Raw genomic sequence first — 23,788 nt, 5'->3', positions numbered from 1 at the left:
TTTGAGCTTCGTTGAATACCTGTGAAGAAGACTGAAATTTAAGGAGAAAACTCGCATTTGTCCTGGCCCTGTCTGAGGAAGACTTTGCTCTATTTTTTAGACACATTTCGAATAGCATCTGTGGCACCCACCTTGAGGCCTAATTTCAGCATGAGGCAGAGGCATACTACTATGTTAAAAGACAATTTTATGATACTTCCTTTGGCCTTATTGAGGCCTATCTCAAAGTAGCTTCGGTCCCCTTTTGGAGCATGATATCAGTCTTGTGTTGAAGTTTGTCTCAGGTTGTAATTAAGGTTGAGTATCTTGGAAAATTATTGGCCTGTTCTGTGGCTATAATCGAGCATTGTAGCAGAGACATAAACCGAGTTCTATAGCTGAGACATAAATCGAGTTCTGGATCATCTTAGAAAGGTCGAAACAAGTTTGAAGTTGTCTGCATTTGGTAAGAATTCTGACTCCATTACATTCTCCATTTGATTTTGAAGTATAATTGCTAGGCAGAATTTTGATTATAAAAGGACCTTGTTGGATACCTAATCCTCAATGGGTTAGTGTGGAAGCTGAATGGACAAAAGGAGTCCAAGAGAGCTTGGGATGTGAAACCCAACGGTCAAACAATGTACTATAAATGTATATCATTTGTCAATAAAAATTGTACTCTCATGTTTTATCCTTCATATTCTATTGCTGCCCATGTGTGTTTAACATGGTATCAGAGCAGGCATATTCCTGCCCTGCATAATTAATTTGAGCCATTTGTTTTATGGCTTTTCTGTGCAAGTCAGTTCTGCATTTCATGAATGTTTTATCAGCCGTATTTTAGCTGCATTCTCTGCGCACAATTCCCCAAATAGAAAATTCTGACATACCTCACGCTTTGACGCTTCCACTGGCCTGAACGCATCATTATTCTCCTACTCTGACGCTTCCACTGGCCTGAACGCATCATTATTCTCCTACTCTGATGCTTCCACTGGCCTGAACATTGCTCCTGTAGCTGCTCCACCTGCATACAAAACGCTCCTCTCTATCTATTATTCACCTGTGATTCTCTATTATTCTCTGCTATTATTCTACGCTACTCCTGTCGCTGCTCCACCTTCAGGAGCCTCCGAGAAGGTCGCCATTAATTAATGTCATTGATACTTTGTGCAATGGCATCCTCCTCTCAGTCAGCGTCGTGTCATGCTTGTTCTTGTATTTTGCATTGCGTTATGTAATGTTGGTCAAAACATTGGTTCAAGTCAAATTGTGTTAGGACTGTGGTGCGAGTTGTATGTTAAAACTCTGGTGTTGTATTAACACTGAAATGCATCCTTGTTAATATGCTACCTCTATTGTTCATTACGCCCTCAGGTGTAATACCGCTCGACAGTCACGGTTAATGATGTAGTTTCTGGTGTAATACCGCTCGACAATCATGGATAATGGAACTCGTCAAACTCATTGGGTATTTCGCCTGAGATGTTGTTTGTATAGAGGTGAAGAGACTGTAAATTGTTCAAGCTTGCAATCTCGGACTGTGTCCCAGTGAGCGAATTCTTAGAGGCATCAAATAACCTCAAGGACGTGAGGTTTCGAAACCCTGAAGGGATCTCTCCGGTAACATAATTATCATAAAGTGCTCCGAGGAAATTGTATATTGGGTGGCATATAATTCCAGCCCACATAAGTAGTTGGTCCTCCATATTCTGGTATAGCCTAAGAAATTTTTTACCTTGGAAATGGGCACGCTAAACCAGAGTAGGTAGTCTTTGTGACTTATTACAATTTAAATTTTTTCCTGGTATAATTTATAACACCTGGACAAATAGTCGCTCCTTAATTTCACTTAGATGTGACTATGTCAAATTAATTTCCTCCGCTCAATATTCCTTGTCTGTTACGGTGTTCTGAATCCTTTTTCAGCTATCTTCTAGCTGGTTCTCTACCAACTATTCCAAAGAAAAAAAAAGGAGAGTGTTCCCTAATCGTTCCTACAATCTGGTATCATTCTTTGATTGAACACCTGTTTCATTCAATTATGTTGTGTAATTATGCAGCCGGACTCCTAACCACATTAGCGCCATGTTCTGCATCTCTTTGTGATTTGATTGAGTCTGCTCACTGGTATATTCGTTGGGCTCTGTGGAGAATCATCCTCCTAAACTACACTGACACCTCCATTGTGGAGCGAGATTCGGTTAGCTTATATGTTACCAAGGACTCTTCTTTACTCTCCAACGCTCTCTACAATTGCCCCTCTTTTCATAATTGAGAAAGACACAAGGTCTGTGGCTTATGACCTTCTAATGTAATTTAGACTTTGAAAAGCTGGGAAAACTGTTGCCACCAGAACGGAGTAGATCATCGAACCTATGCCCGATGTCAGTTTCTTGAATAATTCTGAGCTTTGTATTTCCTTATCAACAGTTGTATTTGGCTGCACTCCGAAAGCATATGGGCCTCTAAAGTGTTTTCAGGATCATTTCCAACTTCTTTTGTAGTTTCATCAACTGTTTCCGACTTTTCAGCATACACGGCTGCATGTTCAGATTTAGTTTCAACTGAAGTGACTATAGTTTCAATATTTTGATTTTGTAACTTGGAGGGACAAGATATATCAGTGCTTGCAGTTTCAGCAATTTGATTTTGTACGTAAGAGGGGCAAGATGTATTGATGACTGTTGTTTCCACATTTATATTTTGTACGTTAGTGGGGTGCAATGTATTGACTGCAGTGCCAACATTTTGATTTTGTTCCTTGAAAAGGAAGGATGTATTTTCAGTATTTTGATTTTGTACAGTGGAGGAGCATGATGTATTAGTGGGTGTTGTTACAGTATTTTCATGTCGTATCTTTGACAGGAAAGACAATAATTGTGAAAATGCCATGAAGATGAAAATAATTTGTTCACATATATCTTTGATATTTCTTGTGAATTTGGATTGAGATAGCCTTGAAGATAAATTATTCTGCCTAATGGAGTATTAAAGTATATAGAAGTTATCATCTTATTCCAAAAGTTGTATGATTTTACCATTCAGCCAAAACTTGGTGCAAATCAAAAGAGGAGCCACTTCTAATATCTTTGAAAAAAAAGGTTAAAATAAGTGTATTTAAGAGAGTTTGATTTGTTGATAAAATGGGAAGACTTTATGGAGTATTAGAGTTACTGAACACACTAATACATTCTAGCGTCGAAAACATAGTCAACATCAACAAAGACACTCTCTGTGACATTCAGAGCTGCCTGCGTAATGCACAGGAAAAGATCGATTTTTTGCAGCTTGAATCACAGCTACAGCAAGAAGAATTAAAACGAAGGAGTTATTCTGAACCTGTTTCTGTTCAGAACAATGAAGCAGACTCCCATAAACAGCCAGTCAATATTGTTCAAGTTTATTCAGATCCAATGCCCAATAAAGCAACAGTTGTACATGCAGATGCAGAAACTCGGTCTGCACCTCCCAAGCCCATCATCAGACCTTGGGAACATCTTGTCCACAACAAGCACAGAACTGGTCTTGGATATGACAAGGACTTGTCCTTTCATATTCCAGACTACGCCAAGCCCATTCAGTTTCAGAGTGCTGGATTCATTCATGACAGTTCACCTGCTCCTCATGACAGTTCACCTCCAGCTGTTCCAGATTATGCCCCTCTTCCACAGCAACAGCAACAACAACAACAACAAATTATAAAATGCCAACACTGTGACCGAGTTGGCCATCTGAAAGATCACTATTTTGATCTTCATCCATGTAAGCACTGTCATAAAACCAGCCATTCTTCACACAGACGCTTCAGAAACAAACGTCCTGCAAGAACAAAGATTCATCTTGGATGGATCGCTTCTTGGCAATGGGCATCAACGGCGAAGAAGATATTCCAATCACATGTCAGAACTTCTTCCAGAGTATTGAACAGTCTCGCAATTGAGTTTTCTCCCTCATCTCACCTTGTATCTGACAGGGGGGGAAATGATGGTCATCTACAAGCTTCAAAGTCACATCAAGCGAGCCTGAGCCACAACCTGCCACACCAGTTTCAGAGTTGTAGCCAGAAACAAAGATGCCCTTGAGCATGCCTTCAGTTGGTAATCTAGGACACTTCCTCTAGCAGAAGACTTCAGCTTCTTGCCAGTTTCGGAAGAATTCCAGGAACAAAATTGAGAACACTTCCTCTAGCAGAAGACTCCAGCTTCTTGCCAGTTTTGGAAGAGTTCCAGGAATTGCATTAAGCATTCCAAAGTTGTTGGTCATCCTTAAACCATCACAGGTTGAGACTTCCCTTTTTAGGTTGAAGTTCTCCCTTTTATGCGGGGTGAGACCTCCCTTTATTGGTTGAAGGTTTCCCTCTTCAAAACAATAGGAGCACTTCCTCTAGCAGAAGACTTCAGCTTCTTGCCAGTTTTGGAAGAGTTCCGGGAACTGCACTAAGCGTTCCAGTGTTGGTGGTCATCCTTAAACCATCGCCCTTTATACCAACATTTCAGAGAGCACATTCAGCCTAGTGTTGCCATGCATTTTTGCACATTTTGTATTAAAGCTCTCTTCTTGGACTCATACGTAACCCTTCGGATTAAGGGGGGGAATGTTGGACACCTAATCCTGAATGGGTTAGTGTGGAAGCTGAATGGACAAAAGGAGTCCAAGAGACCTTGGGATGTGAAACCCAACGGTCAAACAATGTACTATAAATGTATATCATTTGTCAATAAAAATTGTACTCTCATGTTTTATCCTTCATATTCTATTGCTGCCCATGTGTGTTTAACAGACCTGTTTTGGATTCATCACCAAATCTGTCTAAGACGTAAAACTTGACCTAGCTATGGCCTAATTCAGGCTCACTCTAAGGTCAAGATCTGGGCAAGTTTTCAGCCCTGGATAGGGCACATCTGATGTCATATTTTGAGGTCACCATGAAGGTACTCTTGTATAAGCAGTGCAGACCCTTAGTGCCTATTTTGACATGTTCTGGAACAGTCTTTATTACTTGCCCTTGTAGCAGATTTGCAGCAAAATTGAAGTAGCACTTGTTGACCTATCCTTGAGTTTTGTTGAAGCACACCTTGACATATAAACTATGGCATACCTTTGATGAATTGAAGCAGACCCTTGACATGTGTTAAGGCAAAGTCGGAGACAACATTTGTAGCAGACCCTTTTGAAGCAAATCTTGAATTTGTAGCAGACCAGATCTTTGAAACCCGTGTTGAAGTCCTCAAGCAAGTAGTTGAGTTAAAGATAGAGTGAGGGCACCTGCATTAATGATTTGAGAATTTGGATGTTGTTGTAATTGGGTCATTGTCCCTGGTACAAGAGCCTAAGAACTTTTTATCTTATCTTTTATTCCACAGGGTGGCAGGGTGATGCTAGGGAAGGAGGTTGTAGCTTCCTTCAAGAGGTTGTTGCCTCCTTCCAGTTGGAGCTAGTAAATCTTGGCACTATAGCCCTTCCAATTGTGGCTGGTAAACCAGAAGTTGTAGCTTCCCTTGCAATATAACTATATTGTTCATATATATCTTGTGTTGCTTTGATGTGATGTTATCAATTAATTGTTTTGATACTTAAATTGTTGAAATTTATGAAATACTGATTCACCCCCCCTCAGTGTTTCCAACAATTTGTATCAGAGCAGGTTACCCTTTAACAGTCTAATCACTAGAGGGAAAATCTGAGCAGATATGGAAATGGAAGGTATCTCTTCAAGAACAACTCCAGTGTTTGATGGAAATGATTATCCACTATGGAGCAGTTGGAAGGCATCTCTACTTGAAGGCTATGATGCAGGAAACGCCTAAAAAGGTGGCATACCGGTACCGAGGACAGCCTGAAATGCTGAAACGGGCTTGAAAAGGGGCCGAAACGTCATTGGTCGTACCGTACGGCATTTCGCAATTTCGAAACATCGTATGGTACGGTTGGCAACATTTCAACTGCTACAAGCCGCGTTTCAGGTAGCAGAAAGGAGAGATTAATTATTTTTTTTACCTTTTTCGACCATCTCAAGGGGTGAAGAAGGGCGTGGGCCCCTTCTAACACCCAAATGTCCAGATTTAGAGCTCTCTCTTTCTGCTCTTGATATTTGTGCCAGTGGTGGTGCAAGTGCAACTGGAAGTACTAGTAGAGTTGCCTCTTCTATTGAACAAGCATCTTGTTCTATCTTTGTTGATGAGGATGAGGAGTTTTATTAGTAATGATATGTTAATGTAGCCATAATTGTCTTTATCTCATGTTTTATTTCAATTTTAGCATATATAGTCTCACTTATAAAAGTTGATTTTGGAGCCTTGTATGTAAAGCCTCATATATAAAGGCTAATTTTTGGATATTTGCATCATGTAATCATTTGTTGGAGTTAATATAAATTTGGATTTCCTTCTAAAATGTCATTAATATGTCTCAGTCTTTCTTTTCTTGGAAAATAATGTGTTATTTAATATTGACTATTTATAATATATATATGACGTTTCAATCGCGTTTCGGGTCGTCTCGTTTCAAAAACTTCTAGACGTTTTGTCGTTTCGTGCAACTTAGCTTGAAGGCTTTAGGAGTGAATATTTAGCTCTCCATCATAAATGGCTACAAAGTTCCTAAAATCCTCCAATTGATCCTGATGAGAAGAAGTTGTTTAGCTGCAATTCAAAATCTCTTCATACCATCATGGGTGGATTGTCAAGAACCATTAAGTCCAAGGTGATGTCTTGCACCACAGCAAAGAAGTTTGTGCTAAACTTAAAAATTTGTATGAAGGTGATGATAAGTTCAAGCAAGTCAAACTTCAAAAGTATAGAGCTCAGTTTGAAAATCTAAAAATGGATAAAAAGAAGATAATATGACTTACTCAAAGTAGATGAGGTTGTCAACTCCATCAGAGAATTAGGAAAAAAAAATGAAGATCCTTTGATCATACAAAAGGTCTAAGACCGCTTCCCTTAAGATATGATGTTGAGGTATCTGCAAGAGAAGAAACCAAGGACTTGACCAAGATGACAATTGAAGAATTACATAACACTCGTACATCATACGAAATGAGAATAAAGACAGAAGACAAACCACAAAGAAGACAAGAAACAAAGAACCCAAGGTCAAGGAACTCCAAATGATGAATCACATATAGAAGAAGCAAATTTCATCAAGAAGCCCAAATGAGAACTAGAAAACACAAAGGTAAGTTACCTTTTAAATGTTTCGATTGTGGCAGAATAGCTCATTATGCTAAAAGATGTCCTTTTAAGGAAAAAAAAAACTTCCATAAGAAAAAAAATTATTCTAAAGCAGATAGTAGTTCTTTAGATGAAAATGGCATAAGAGGGGGATGCAAGAGAAGTTCTCATAACCCAAGAAAATCAAGAAAATGATCATGATGATGAAGAGGACAATGATTTGGATAACGAAGAACCAAATACGAGAATAGATTCTTTCTGGGGACTCAGAAAGAATTCAAAGATCGAATAGGAAGATGAAGATCTGGAATCATTTGCAAGGTTGTTGAGCAATAAATCTCTCTGCGTCTACAGGGAATGGCAATGGAAGCTGTGCTATTTGGCACGGGCAACCCCTTGTTGGACATCTATGTCGTTGTAGACGAGGATTTTTTGAACAAATACGATGTGAAACTCACCAACGAGATATTGCCAGAGCCAAAGCCACTCCAATGTATCAAGAGCTTGCTGATAAAGAAAATGATGAATACATTGCAGAAGCGGGGTAGCTGGATCGGGTTATTGCCAAGCCCATCCCACCTGCAAAATCGCATGCAGCCAGGATTGACGTCGAGGAAGGCGGATCTGATCATGGAATTAGAGATTTTTTAGATTCAGATCTAAGCAATTGGAAACTCAAGGAGTGGGGTTTGGGCAAGCAGAGAATTAGTGGCATCAAGAAGATCTGGTGTGGAAACTTGGTAAATACTAAAGCCCTGGTTACTCCTTGGACTCATAGTCAATTTGAAAGTGTGGATCTATGGATAGATACACATTTTTTTGTTGGATCTGGTCATGTTATCTTGAGTGCGGGTTGGAAGGCTTCTTAGAGATTTTTTTTTTGCTTTTCCCTATCGATCTAGGGCATGGGGTCGTGATCTAGTGGATCTATTGGAAAGATGATGAAGAGCGTGTGACTACAATTGGAGGATTGATCAACAACATCTTTCGCTTCCATACTAGGTATGATGAGACCAATTGGTGGACCCCGCAGCATCAAAGAGCCAAGGCTTGGCCGCATCTGGGCCCTAATCACAATCAAAGGCTTTTGATCTTTGAGGAATCTAGGTCACATAACATGGATCCTCCTCCCATCATAAATCTGGAGGACCTCGTCAAGTCGATATCTCATGGAGTTCTTTCAGATCTGTGGGATTTTGAGAACTATATGGAATGAAGTTTTGTTTCTTTTGATGAAGGGGAGGCTCTCAACTCCTTTATCTACCAGTATTCGGAAAACCTCCCTTGGATTCCCAATCTGCCCTCGAATTTACTAGTTGAGACCAATACGAGGACGGATCTTGAATGTCAATCCACATATGTGATTGAAGAAGTTCCGCTCCAAATTTTTATTAAAACGTTGAGAGGGAAATCTATGTGTATGAGGGTCTGGATCTAGGATCGGGTACAAACTCTTAAGCAAAAGATTCAAGAACAGATGGGTATTCCAGCAAGACTCCAAAATCTGATTTATGCAGGGAAATCATTGCAAGAGGACTACAAGTTGCAGGACTATGGCCTTGTACCAGATTCAACCATCATCCTTAACATGAGACTTCTTGGAGGATGTCCTGGATCTAGTTCTAAAGGTCTAATCTCCTTCAAGGATGTTGTGAAAGGGAAGACTCATCCACAAAAAAATTCAGAACAACCCACCAATCTTCTCGGTCCCTATATTGTGGAGCAGATGAAACAGGTGTCAACTTTGACAGTCAACCTTCCCAAGGTTAACGAGCTCTATTCTGATTTCCACGCAAGAGCAGTGATGCAAATTTAATGGATTTTGCCCCAAATCAGAGACTTTACATCAATGGATTTTCTCTACCTGTACGGAAAATTATGATATCCACTTTTGTTCCAGGGGATTTTTTATTGTAAAGTTTGACACGGCAAAAGATATGGATTATGTATTAAACGAGGGACCATGGTTTTTGGGGGAATGCAGGCCTATTCATGATACCATGGTTCCTGGGATTTGATGCAAATACCATGGTGGTCTCCAAAATCCCAGTATGGGTCAGGTTACATAATCTACCCCTACATTTTTGGCATCATAAAGTATTAGAAGGGATAGGGAATTCTTTGGGGAATTTCCTCAAGGTGGATGCAGACAGAGTCTTTAAGGGCATTTTCACATTCGCCAGACTCTGTGCACAGGTAGACCTTAGTAAAGGTTTACTTGATCGCATTATTTTGATTCACAACAATATGCAGTGGTCCCAGCCTCTTGACTATGAGAATACGACATTTTGTTGCCATATATGTCTACAAACCGACCATCTTCAAAATGCATGCCCTCAAGCAAAAAACGACCCTAAAAGAAAAAAGAGACAAGCTCAAAAGCCAAAAGGTTGGCAATTTTCAGAATCCCAGGAAGTAGAAGCAAAGGATGTAGAAATCCCGGAAAATACCTCAAACATTAATGACCAGAACTCCCAGGATGTCATGCAGAAGAACGAGGTCGAGCAAAATTCTTCATTAGTTCCAGTGCCTTCAGTTTAGCAACAGCAGATTGAGAAGATTCCAGCTTAAAAAGAAGCGAGTGGAACCAAGCGAATTCATGCTTTTGAAAGTTTGGATTCTGATAAAGAACTCCCTGTAAAAGAGAATCAAATGGCTATTGTATCTTCCACTCCAAACTCTAGTGGTTGGCGGAAGGTGGAAAAAAAGAAAGGTAGAAAAGAGTAGACTAGTGTTACCTCTCTGGTGAGTGTTTATTGATCTTGGATACCAAGATCTGAGTTTTTATGCATATGCTGTTAGCATCTACAATATGTGATTTTGTTCATTATGAATAAAATTGCGATTTTTCCTTGGGAAAAAAAGGAAGATGAAGACCTTCAAGAAAATTTGAAGAATAGTGAAAACAAAAATGCCTTTCTTAGAAATAAAAACAGAGAATTGAAAAACATACTTGAGAGACGTGATGAAGAAAATATCTCTTTGAAAGTCCATCTTGAAGAAGCAAAGAGAATTTAGAAGTGTTGATGACCTAGATGAACAAGAGAGAAGAAAAGTGTAAGAAGCTTGAAGAAGTTGTGTCATTGATAGTTGAAGTTGATAAGCTCAATAAGAACTTGAACAGCTCAGTAGTGTTGGATAACATTCTCAGTTGTCAAAGACCATAAGGCGATAAAACCGGCATTGGCTATACAGATGCATCCTTAACCAAGGAAGACACAAACTTCAAGCCTTTAAAGGAGAAAATTAAAGGAGAATCTAGAAATGTTGTTGCTTTAAAAAGTTCAGTTGATGATCCCAAGAACATCCATTGCAAAGATGATCAACAATGGATAGAACCTCTTCCAAGGCAAAAAATCTTTCGAAGATCAACCTACTCTCCTCGGTATGAAACTAACTTTCTTGGTCATTGTTACTCTTGCGGAAATTTTGGGCATAAAACAATTCATTGTAAAATCGGTACAAGATAGAATTATGCAAGGAACGGGAATGATTGTGGATTTAGACCTAGAAATGTCGATGGAAACTACAATCCATTTGAACCAATAATGAACCAAAACATTGTATGCTACAAGTGCAATAATCTTGACCACAAGGCACAGGGTTGTAGGCTTGTGAAAGAGAATGCTCCAATCATGCAGACAGAGAAGCCAACTATTACATGGGAAAAGAAAAGAAGGAAAATTGCAATCTAGCACTAATCACTGAAGATAAACAAGATGAATGGTACAGAGACAATGGATGCTCGACACATGACTGGAGATCAAAACAAATTCATCAGCGTAAAGGAAAAAGTGGCAATGTTGCATTTGGATATAACTCTTTTGTGAAGGTGTAGCAAACCTTGGGAGTGAACATATGAAGGCACAAAATATCTTGCTAGTTAAGGATTTGAAGCACAATCTTCTCATTGTTGGCAAAACGTATGATCAAGGGTATAATCTCCTGTTTGATTCTCAAAAGTGAAAAATCAAAGAAGAAGGCTAAGGGTGATTGGTTGCAGGCAGCGACAAGACCAAACAACATATATCTTCTATACCAAGCAAAGCAGATGAAAATTGCAACCAAGCAAAAGAGTCATAAGGACAACAAATAAGGGAAGGATAAGAAGACAGAAGTCTTATTGAGTGTCATATCTTTAGGGGGGGCAGCCCCAAAGACATAAGACGCCCTTTGCCATTGATGTCAAACAGAGTGAGAAAAGGAAAGTGCAGCATGGAGACAAAGGAAGTGGAGCATGGAGACAGGGGGAGCATAAGGATTGACATCAATGACAAAGGGGGAGATTGTTGGAAAATTTGTCATTGATGTCAAAGGGTGAATGGGCCAGCATTGGTTTGGTGATTTGCAAGCACATTTCTTTGAATTTGGATGCAAGTGTTGAATGGTGTTTTCATTGATGCCAACGTCAGTTCTTGAAAGCTCTTAATATTCGTCTAGTTTGCATTGATTGGAAGCTCCAATTATCAAGATGCCCTGGAAGCCTCGAGAAATTCGAATATTACTTCTCTAAACAAATGATCGAACGTATGTCCAATGGTGTAGTAAAGGTGCTAATATATAATTGTTTGGCTATGTGAAGAGAAGTGTCATTTGAGCAGCCGACATGTCTTCTTGGAAGGCTGACTTGGCAGATTGGATAAATGACACTTACAAAATTCAAATTTTACAAATGTCCAAATGGGACATGATTCAAGTACATTTTCTTTTCTCTTTTTGACTTTCTAATCCTAAAGAACATGCTTTCACAATAAGAATAAGAATAATAATTTTTTTTTGTTTTTAAATTAAAATACATAAGTACAATGATAATTATGAAGACCGAAACTAGTTACAATCTCCAACAACTTCTTTCAAGTTTGAATGGTTTGTCATCTCCTCTCTTCAAAACTGCTCCAATATGTCCAACTTTGTTTTCAGCTCATTCATTCTTTTGATGTGATAAAACAGTCTCTCAGTCTCTCGTCTCCAAACTTCACCATGTCCCGATGTCTATTGTCATTTTTAATAATATATTAGATTATGCACATATACACAATAGTAGGATAATAGCAAAGAGGAAAGACAAAATATGAGAAATTATACTTTATGATTATTCAATAAATAAAATGTCAATATACAAGGTGAGGGATGCAATGTTTTGTACATAAATCATGTACAGCCTCCTTATTTATTTAAGAGAAAACTTGATCTGACCTTAATATGACATGTGACTTTATTAACATAAGCCACTTTATTAAACTAATGAACATAATCCACTAAGCCATAAGACTACATTAATATATGACCATCATAATAAGCTAACTCTAATATTACATTTATGTTTTAATCCTCCAATATCTTTGGACTAATGGCAGAAAGTGGAATTATCCATTTTAAATTGACCCCTTCGACACTAGGCATTAGCTATCCTAAATTGGTGTTATAAACATTAATAATTCTACTTCACAATAGATGAGAAATTAGTTAAGAAAATAGAAAACTATTTTATTGTTTTCTAACAAGATGGCCAAGCGAAAATCATATAACCTACGAAAAATCAACTCCATAAAAAAATTCTACCTTCATGACCTTCGAAAGTGTGTATAGCATCGTCCAAACTACCTGCCAAAAAGAAAACAAATGCATGATAATATCTCCATAAATGTTTCAAAAAGGATGAGGGAATATAGTTTGCATTAAGGCTTGCCCTGGTGTAGTTACTTCGAGAGAGCAATGAGGTAGAAGACAAAACAATTATTCTAAAAGAGGAGCATATTTATTTTGTTAGATGTATTATCCAAACATACAAAGACAGTCTATTAATAATTCATGACCTTCGAAAGTGTGTATAGCATCGTCCAAACTACCTGTGAAAAAGAAAACAAACACATGATAATATCTCCAGAACTGTTTCAAAAAAGACAAGGGAATAAAGTTTGCATTAAGGCTTGCTCTGGTGTAGTTACTTCGAGAGAGAAATGAGGTAGAAGACAACAATTATTCTAAAAGAGGAGCACATTTATTTTGTTAGATGTCTTATCCAAACATACAAAGACAAAGACTATTAATAATTTGCTTCAGACAAAGACTTGTACATGTGAATCAATAACACGAGATTAAATCAACATCAAACAGAATAAGAACCTTCGTTTTTGGAATAGAAAGAACCAATTTGCTTTTTTTCTTTTTTTTCTTTGTTTTACAATCCCAATCTATATTAGCAAGCCAAGGAATGTAAAAAGAAAATTATTTACAACAGAAAGTCACCCTACAATGTCATTTGATCATAGTTGTTAGAATGTTAACTAGAGGCTCAATACTTGTTGCAGAAATTCAATGTCTTGCAAAGTGACAAACAAGTTATAAAATAGACAAGCAGTGACAACGGATGAGTTTAACATGCTCAAGGACCACAAGAAGTTGATTAATAAACAAACAAGACTGAAGCTCTATATAGTGTCAATTTTTAGGATAATGGAAGGGGACTTGGATAAGGTTCCACTAACAACAACAACAACAAAAAGATGACACCCTACTCAAAGGGGAGACAACTCTACATATAGATGTTGTTATATTACTTCATTCTTGAAAAACCTACTATAAAGTGGACCACTCGAGCAGCTTTTCAGATGGTGAAGTGAGGAAACAAACTTGGGGATCAGTTGGCCTCTCTAATTACATCAATCCATTCATAGAATGTACATGCTGGTGAAATCACACCAGAGATCTTGACGACCTCTTCCTCTTGATTGTAGCTTTCATTTTCATGTTACTTGTTCACTCAATCAAGGAAGGGCTTGTTCACACATCAAGGAAGCCAAAAACCCATCTTGAGGAGGGGCATTGGAGCCCATCACTTCAAAAAGCAGCTCATCCACCAGGTGTACTCTTAGGCCTTTTCATTGATGATGGATACATTTTTTTTCAAATTAATTGTCCATGTTTAATTGTTCATGTTTATTGTTGTAGTTTCTTTCTAGAATTCCTTTTCACATGAATAAGTTAGGGTTTGACACTTCCTTTTCACATGAATAAGTTAGAGTTTGACATTTTGCAAACCTTTTTTTGAGTGAAAAGATATTTGATCCCTCTCGGCGCTTGGTAGATTTGGAGTTAAAATGGATCTAACCTAGCTAAAATTAGAGAGGAAGATCAAATTAGAATAAATAATATTAATTATAAGAAGAAAATTACTAAATTTAACAAATAATTAAATTAAAGGATTTATTCAAAGTGACAATAAATTAATAATTTTTTATGTAATTTTGGTCAAATTGACTATATAATATAATAATAGGATTTGGTTAAATTGAGAATAATACTAGCAAAGATAATTGTTAATTACTTATATTAAATTAAATAATAGATGTTGGTCAAAAGTAAAATAATGATGAAGATGATTAACATCCACTATGACTAATGTGATCTATCTGACCTTAAGAAAGTGAGAGATTAATTGGGACTCTTTAATATTGTATTTTTATGATAAAACAGAAGGGGAAGAAGTGTTCCTAGATCACTATAGTTTTGTTGAATTAATAAGTCAAGAAGGTTGGTAGTGTGGCAAATGTTTTGGAAATGAGAATGAATGTGAGTAAGAGTCGGGCAATCCAAGAGAAAGCGCTTTTCATCTTCAACCCTCTTAGTATCGCAAAGGTGACAGATTCTTTCATCCCAAGGTGTTTTGGGAATGGAGCAACGCCCGGTTTCACTTTGAAGCTCATGAGAATTAGTTCTCATCTTCGCAGTGTTCATCTTCTTCTTAGCACTAGTCAAGACAAAGATAATAGAGACAAGAGTTAATTATTTATATTAAATTATTACAATGAATGTACCTGAAGATGGGTCAAGTATTCACCTGAAACATCAAACACCTAAGCGATACTACATAGTATTCCATAAGAAGCTTTCAACATCAATATATAGACTATTGCTAGATAATTTGATGTCATTATATATAATTAGTATATATTTATAGCTTATATTACTTCTGCAGGCTTAGTTTTGTTGTTAGGTTGTGATTTGTCAAGTAAAGATTTAAGTTTCTATTTTGATTATAAATAGGAAAACAAGGGTTAATTTTAAGAGTAAACAATTCTTTAAATGGGTTAAGAATATTTCTACTATTAAATTTATAGGATTTTGCTTCAAAATTTATAGTTGTCGATTGTGGATGTCAGTTTCTTAATTTGCTTGTTTGAGGTTAAATGGGTATTTGTGATAGGGGGATTTAGGGCTAAGCAAAGGTTAAAAACCCCAGGTCTAGGTTTAATTCCTACGGTTTAAAATGTGTATAAGTTGGTGCTAGGCTTCTTTGAAGTGGTTTGTTGTTTGAGGTTAAGGTGGTCTAGAGTAAAGTGGATTTCAATGGGTAGCAGTGGCTCCTAGTTTGTGTTGGAAAAGAGTTAGGTGTAGGGTTGTTGTGGAAGTTCACTTACTACAAGTATTTCTCTAGGTTGTAAATAGTAAAAAGTAGGTTCTAGCTCAAGGTTTTTAAAGTATGGTTTGAGGTGCCAAAAGGGTATCCAACCAGCTATAATGAGATAGTTATAGATTCCAGCATTGTTTCCTTTACTGAGAATAGCATATACATAGTTATACATTGCATTGGGTTTGGAGTTGACTAATGATTGATAAGTTTTAGCATGTTATTGTTACTAATAGATTTATTTTATTCATCTAGTTGATAAAAGTATCTTTGGTTCCTTCTTGTTGTGTTTCAGATAATAAGAGCTTATTCCTAACTTTATGGAGTTACGGTTTAAGACTCCTTTGATAGTATAAATCTAGTGCCATTTAACTAATAGCAACATCAATAGCACTACAATCAGTTGACTAAGCAATTTAAGCACCAATAGATTCACCAGATTGACGAGATCAAATCCATGGCCAACTCCAAGTCCAATAATTTAACTAATAGCAACATCAATAGCACTACAATCAGTTGACTAAGCAATTTAAGCACCAATAGATTCACCATATTGACGAGATCAAATCCATAGCCAACTCCAAGTCCAATAATAGCATCTAAGGCATGGGTAGCATCTTATGTGCTCATGCTTCACTCTTGATTATTTATAACCTCCACCTAGCTCACTAAATATTTATATTAATTACCCGAGATTTGATACCCTTAGATCCCGAGATTCAACACCTTTAGATTAGACAAGGGAGGAAACAAGCCATGGAGGAAGGGTATCACTACAACAACCCTAATACTTTCTCTTTTCAACCCCTAGGTAAACAACACTTCAGACACACAACATTGAAGAACATCATTGCATAATCCACTCATCATCGGTTACTACTATGCCCCTAATGAGTTACTATAGCTTCTATATATATAACCTAGTAAGGTCGATTCAACTTAGCTCAATTCAAAACTTCAATGCAACATTCATATGGTCTATACTCTTTAACTTTCCATGACGCCTCAAAATAATTCTAAGGATTTAAGAAAAGACAAACTATCATATTAAAGTTAATTCCCTTGCTTAGACCAAGGTTACCTCTCTTAAATTTTAGGCTCAAGTCACAAAGTTGAGCAAGAGACTACATATGGCTCAACTATCTATGGTAAGCATCAACACAATTCTAGGAATTCGATATAGGACAAACTATCATATTAAAATGTTACAACAAAACTGTTTTTAAACTAGCATACCCCGGAAGCAAGGGAAGGAGACACAGAAGAGAATATATGGTGGATATATTGTAAAAGGAGAGTAAAGTGTAGTTTTTAAGATAACGGGTCAATGTTTCCAATGGACAATATAAGGTTTGTCAAAGACAATAACAAATATACTTATGTAAAATTAATAATGTGGCATCAATTCTAAGAAATATGGCTAAATACATCTTATCATGTCCACAAAACTGTGAAACTTATAAGTGATAGGTGCTTCCAAATTCTAACACATTAACACTTACCAACTTTCTTGTCCCTTGAATATACCAAAGGATCACATTATCTAATAGTGAAAGGGCTATACTTGGGTGGGCCAAATTTTGCCCTATTACAAGAATTACATTGATGGTCACATGGAGATGAAGATAGATCAGTGCATGAAATAAATCTTATTCAAAGAAAGGATGTTTTTGAGAAGAAATATATGGATGCCCACATGCTAGTAGAGTTTCAAGTGGTCACAGTAGGAATTATTATCACCCACTTTCTTTGCTCTCAATTACCTTACCAATTTATAATACTACATGGGGAGGAGAAATGCATTGAATTCAAATTAGTGAAATGAAAATGGTCAGTTCTAGCATGTTGCAAGTAACATATTGTCATGCCAAAAATGCCAATTATAGAAAAGAATAAATTTTTTGTAGACATTGCATGCCTAAGTAACATATTATCACACCACCAATGCCAATTCCATGATGCTTATGTAAAATATGTGACACCACCAATGTTGGCCCTAAAAGAGCATAGTATTTGTGTAGATACCATAATATACCTCAAAGAACCATAGTCCCATGGATTTCAAAAGGGATTTCCAAACTTTTCTTGTAATAGAACCACAAGTTCTAAGTGCAAACACAAATCTGAAATGAAGATTTTAAAAACATTATAGAGATATATCACAAGTCTTATTTTGTGTTCAATTGGGTATGTTTGGCTAAATTACTTGTTATTTTGGATGATTTTAACTTACATAAAGCCTTGTAGAGGAAATTAAGGCTTTGGCCAAATATAACATTGTTTTGGTTTGTTTTTGTTGAAAATGCTAATTTATAGGTAAGAAGCATGTGACAAATAACCAAAGCGTGTGTCACATGAAGTTGAGACATCATAGGGAAGATCACCAACAATCCTAACCCTCTCTAGTTCCATGATGTTGTTGTTCATCTCTTCCCTAATAGTCTCAGGGATTTATAATGGTTTAAGATAAATGTATACTATAACATGTATCTGCATTAGCATGAATGGACATTTGTATAATTTTTTTTGTCATTGAATGTTTGTTGGGATTTTGTTTAATAATTAATAGGTTGGGAACTTTTACCCATGTTAGCATGTTTTTATTCAACTTAGCTTTAAGTAAATTAAACTTAGTGGCTAAAAATGATTTGCTTAAAATCCAAAATAAAGAAAAACGATGTTAAGTTTTAGGTTTACCCTCATGGAAAAATAAATCTAAATGTTAGTAAATTAAGTGCCACACTAACAAAATTTCAATTTGATCAAAAATTTAATTGTAACATCAAAGGAAAAAAGGTAGGATTGAGGACTAAATTTCAATGAGATGGAAGTGAAATGTACCTACTATGTAATATCAAATCCATCATTTTAGTATGCAAATATGAAGTATAATTTCCATGTAATCTCTAAATAAAAATGGCATTTTCTTTTTGAACATCAAAACATCAACTGTAAGAAGATCAATATAATAAAATAATTTTTAAAATGAAATAACGATAATGTAACATGCATACCCTAAATCATCTACATAGTTTTTCTTATATTGAAAATAAATATGAAATAGAAAACAAAAAATATTTAAAAAAAAAAGAAAAAAGTAAAGTGAAGAATTAAAAATGTCGCAACCAACAATGACAAGAAATCATCGATCGGTCTTGTAAGTCATCTTCAAATCCACAAATTTCTCTATTTCAAACTAATTTTAGCTAAGTAATAGCTAATAATGTTGCTGCCAGTGACATTTTCTCTTTTCAAAATGGACACAACTCCATGCTTCACCATGATAGATAACTTAAAAGATGGACAAAACTAGTTTATTCTCTTCCCTTTACTTAGTTTATACTATTCTTTCTTATATTTTATAACCTTTAGCAATTCACATGATTGTTTACCTTTCTTCTCATGTCACTTTAATAAATATTTTAATTTTTACCAAATTATTACTTTAATTTTAAAATTATGATATATTGGGCTAAAAGGTTTGATAATGCATGAGTACACAAATATGTAATTCTTTTTGTTTTACTTTTCAATATAGAGTTAACATATGATATTTAAAAATATTGATAACAAAATATATATTTCAATGTGGATTATAGATAAAATATTTCAATATCAATTTTAGGAGCAGGAGCAGGAGCAGCCTTCACGAGAGTAACAAGCTAGCGGGAGCCTGGTGCAACCTCCGGCCGGTAGGAGGAAGCCCGGAGACAAAGAGACAGATACAACCTCGAGACTGAGCGAAGCTCCAAAGCCATGGCCCCGGGAGGGGGTCGCGAAAAGGAAACTACCTTGCCACCAGAGCTAGCCGCATTCCGGGATCTGGTTGCAGCTTGCAATAAAAGGCCAGCATCCGAAAATCAACAGAAGTTCATGAAAAAAATGGCAACTATCCCCACAATTGCTCTGCCTACTGAAGAGCCTTGCAAAGCGGCTCTAAACCTAGCAGAAAGAGGACTTATCAACCAGTTCACAGGCTTATGGCCCTCGCCAAAAGCGGTTGAAGCCTGGGTCCAAAGGAACTGGCGTTCACTGGTCGAAGAAGGAATAAAAAGCCATTTCGTTGGCAAAGGCTTCTTTGTATTTGTATTCGAAGCAACAGAAGATAGAAACCTAACATTCAGAAATAGCCTGTACTTTATGGGGCCTCAGGGACTATACCTGAACCAATGGACTCCAGACTTCGACCCGACCCAAGATGTGCCCTCGACCGTTCCGGTCTGGGTGAGATTGCCCCACCTTCCTCTCCACTACTGGAACACTGAATCCTTGGAAACCATAGGCAACAAGCTAGGTAAATACATCGACCAAGCAGAAAGAAAAGACCAGTATTCTTGTGCTAGAATTTGTGTAGATGTAGACTTGGAGGAAGGTCTCCCTGAAGCCATTAAACTCACGGTGGCCGATTGGTCACAGATACAAGTGCTAGATTACGAGCAACTACCATTTAAATGCAGACACTACCATGGCTACGGGCACTTTGCCAAGCATTGTAAAAAGAAATCAGAGGAGGTAGTTGAAAAAGAGAAGGGAGATCAATGGACTAAGGTCCAGAAACCAGGATCATCTAAGCAGAGCAACAGGAACAAAGGAAAAGCCGCCTCCATTGGGAGGGTTGCTCCTCCAGAACCCCAAGCAGAAGGAAGTTCAGTCCCTCCAATAGCAAACATATCAACCAATCCCATTGACATTCTCAACACACCAGAAGAACCCCAAGATCCAGCAGATAAAGAGAATGAACAGCAGGCAAACAAAATGGAAGAAAACAAAAGGCAAGAGGAACCAGTCCAAACCCAAAAAGGTGCCTCTAGCTCCCCAACCTATGCAGATATGACAAGAAAGAAGACCCCTAACACATCGGGATGCTCGAAAGATGAAACCGCTAAGAGGCCCTTGAAAAGAGTGGGGAGGAAATCTCATAGAGAGGCCAGAGAAGGAGAAGCAGAGAGACAAAAAATGCAAGGCAGTCAGGCCACTATAGAGATGTTTATTGACGGAAATACTAGAACCAGGCCTCCCAAGGGAGGAGCTGCCCCAACCCCTACCAGTGAATAATGCGATTAGTCTCTTGGAATTGCAGAGGATTGGGGAACCCATCAAAATTTGAAGCAGTCAAGAGCCTATTAAAGTCAGAACTTCCTGAGATCCTCATGCTCCAAGAGACTAAAATAGAAGGAGAAGCCCTTCTGGAACTCAACAAAGCAAAATGGAAAACAAAAGCTGGAAAAGCGGTAAGTGCTAGAGGTACATGCGGCAGGTTAGCCACTCTCTGGGAGGCTGACAAATTCCAGCTTGAGAGCTCCTTTCAGACGCAGCACTGGATTTACACCGAACTCCAACACCTTCCAAGTAAGATAAACATTGCTCTCTTTAATCTCTATGTTCCTGTACTCTATGTAGAAAAGGAACAATGTTGGCAAACCTTGACTGATTTTTTGGAAGCTTACTCCCTCAATAATATAATTATTGTCAGAGACTACAATCTAATCCTAGACCCAAAGGAAAAAAGAGGAGGAACCAGCAGCAGGGACCGCTTCCTCCCCTTAGTGGACAACCTGATTCAACAATGGGACTTAATGGACTTCAAGCCAAAAAAAGGGCTATACACCTGGACAAACAACAGAATAGGGGAGGAGCATATCTCAGCCAGGCTGGACAGATTCCTTCTTCAGAGTTCCTTCCTCTCCGAGAAGATGATCATTTCCACAAAAATTCTGCCAAAGTGGAACTCAGACCATAAGCCCATCCTCCTTCTGATGGAAGAAGAAGAAAACTGGGACCAATCCCCTTCCGGTTCAGCCCACTATGGGCAAACAGGGAAGGGTTTTTGGACACAGTGAACAAGGCTTGGTCCATTCATGTTCAAGGATCACCCAGCTATGTTTGGGATCAAAAGATAAAAGCCACCAAAACAACCCTGAAGCAACGGATAAAAAAGCCCACAGTCTCCCCCACTACCCAAAGAAAACAGAGCACCAATCAGCTGTTCGATCTACAAATGGGCCTGGAGCCACAAGACATAACTAGAGCAGATATTCACAGGGAGCAAGAACACCAAATTGGCACCCTCGGGACATTTAGAGAAGAGGAAGAATACTTGAGGCTCAAGTCACGCAATCTCTGGCTTGAGTCTGGAGACAAGAATACAGCCTTCTTCCACAAGGAAATTCGTACCCGCCTCTCTAGAAACCACATTGTTGAAATCACCTCACCAAATGGCATTGTTCTTAAAGGCACATCTCTGATAAAAGAGGCGGCAACCTCTCATTTTCAGTTGTTGTTCAAAGAAGAAGGCGTGGAGGACAACGAGGAAGTGAATGACTTCCTCAAGCATGTTCCAAGGATGGTTAATGAGGAGGACAATGCAACTCTCCCGAAGCCATTCACTGAGGAAGAAATCAGCAATGCCATATGGAAGATGGAACCAGACAAAGCCCCAGGACCAGATGGATTCTCAATACACTTTTATAGACTCTATTGGGATATCATCAAGGTTGATTTACACTGAATGATCAAAGGATTTTCATTCGGAAAGCCAAGGTGGGAGGAAGCACAAATTCCACCTTCCTATCCCTAATTCCCAAAGAAGCCAACCCAGAGACTTTCGACAGATTCAGACCAATCTCACTTTACAACGTGTCCTACAAAATTCTCAGCAAGCTGCTGGCCAATAGAATAAAACCTCTACTAGACAAACTCATCTCTCCCAATCAAGGAGGGTATGTCAAAGGAAGGCATATCCTGGACAATGTGATCTTGGTGCAGGAAATCATCCATTTCAGTCACCAGCGCAAAGAGCAAGGTATGCTCATCAAACTAGACATGGTGAATGCCTTCGATAGAGTAAGACATTTCTTCCTGTTCTAAGTTCTTTCGGCTTTTGGTTTCAGTTCTGAATTTGTTAAATTGATTAAAGCATGCATTGGAGAACCTTGGATAGCCCCTCTAGTAAACGGTAGACCTGCAAACTACTTCAAAGCTACAAGGGGAATTAGGCAAGGTTTCCCTCTGTCCCCTTTTATGGATATTTTGATGGCAAACTCTCTAAGTCGAAAGCTCTCTGATGAGAAACTCAACGAGACCCTTCCTAGCATCAAGGCTACACCAGGAACAACCCCAATCAATCATGCCTTGTTTGCAGATGACTCTATCCTTTTGGGAGGAGCCTCTATTAAAATAGCAAGAGCCTTCAGTGGAGTAATCCGAAGCTTCTGCAGAGTCTCCGGAGCTATGGTCAATAATAGAAAAAGTGTAGTGTACGGTTAGGCTGTAGACCAGCAATCTATTCTCAGGATCGCCCAAGCCCTAGGCTTCATCGGATATGTATCTTGGGATAAATTAAAGTATCTTGGCTTGCTTTTAACCTTGGGCATTACTAAGGCCCCTCACTGGATGGAAATTATCAGCAAAATCAAGGCAAAAATGACTGCTTGGGGAGGACAGTGGCTCACCAACTTTATAGCTAGGAAACTTTCTATAAATTGAGGGTTTGGCCCCACAGAACCTTCCTCTGACATTGTCTTCCGATGATAGACTCTCCCAATTTCAGGATTAGTTTCTACCATGAACTTTATAGCTAGGAAACTTTCTATAAATTGAGGGTTTGGCCCCACAGAACCTTCCTCTGACATTGTCTTCCGATGATAGACTCTCCCAATTTCAGGATTAGTTTCAACCAACTCTCTTTCTCCTAATTTGAGCTTTGATCTAGTGAGCATTCAACGGCTAAACCAACACAAGCTTGTCTACCTTACAGCCTAAAGCTCTGATACCACTTGATCTGAAAATCACCCTTGAGTGACCTTAGTTAATTAATTAATGAATGAAGGTATTACATACTCATGTGTTGGTGTGCGTCTATGTTATTTTAGGCAACGGATCGATCAGATTGCAAAATACACAGACACTAGAAATGGAAAACAGTAGAGAAACACAGGAAGCAAAACAAAAATACAACAATTAATAAGGAGTTCACCCTATCCTCCAGGGCTACGTCTCCGGTGCAACTTTCAATGGTGGCCTTCTTTTATTGTGTCTTTAGAGCAGAGAATTACAATGAAGAGCTCAATCTGAGTCTCCTGAAACAGAATTGCTTGGCAGGGTGGTTCTTGGTTCCCCAAGCCACTAGAGTGCACAGACTCTTTTCCTTACCAACTCTTTGACCTCTCTGGTGTAATGCCCATAATTCGAAATACAGCAAACATGTAAATACTCATAAACT

The 23,788-nt window shown here is 38.0% G+C and overlaps 1 protein-coding gene across 4 annotated transcripts in view; it reads right to left on the bottom strand.

The window, feature by feature from the left end:
• LOC149238602 (uncharacterized) overlaps nt 1–23,788 on the bottom strand; it is a 349,551-nt gene that overhangs the window by 259,211 nt on the left and 66,552 nt on the right. For 2 of the 4 annotated variants that reach the window (XM_089373107.1, XM_089373105.1), the window contains one exon: nt 12,720–12,761. The exons of 1 other annotated variant lie outside the window; for it this stretch is intronic. In XM_089373107.1, the coding sequence (XP_089229233.1) occupies nt 12,720–12,761 (42 nt within the window). Of the gene's footprint in view, nt 1–12,719; nt 12,762–12,973; nt 13,007–23,788 lie in introns of all 4 variants that reach the window. One more of the 4 variants, XM_089373104.1, reaches the window with a different exon arrangement.

The sequence above is a fragment of the Pinus tabuliformis genome, chromosome 8 (genome assembly GCF_031772625.1).
Source record: "Pinus tabuliformis cultivar Carrire ecotype Pingquan chromosome 8, CPIR1, whole genome shotgun sequence".
Taxonomy (NCBI): Eukaryota; Viridiplantae; Streptophyta; class Pinopsida; order Pinales; family Pinaceae; genus Pinus; species Pinus tabuliformis.
Note: the sequence above shows the minus strand (reverse complement) of the source record. Positions and strands in the feature narration are given on the sequence as shown.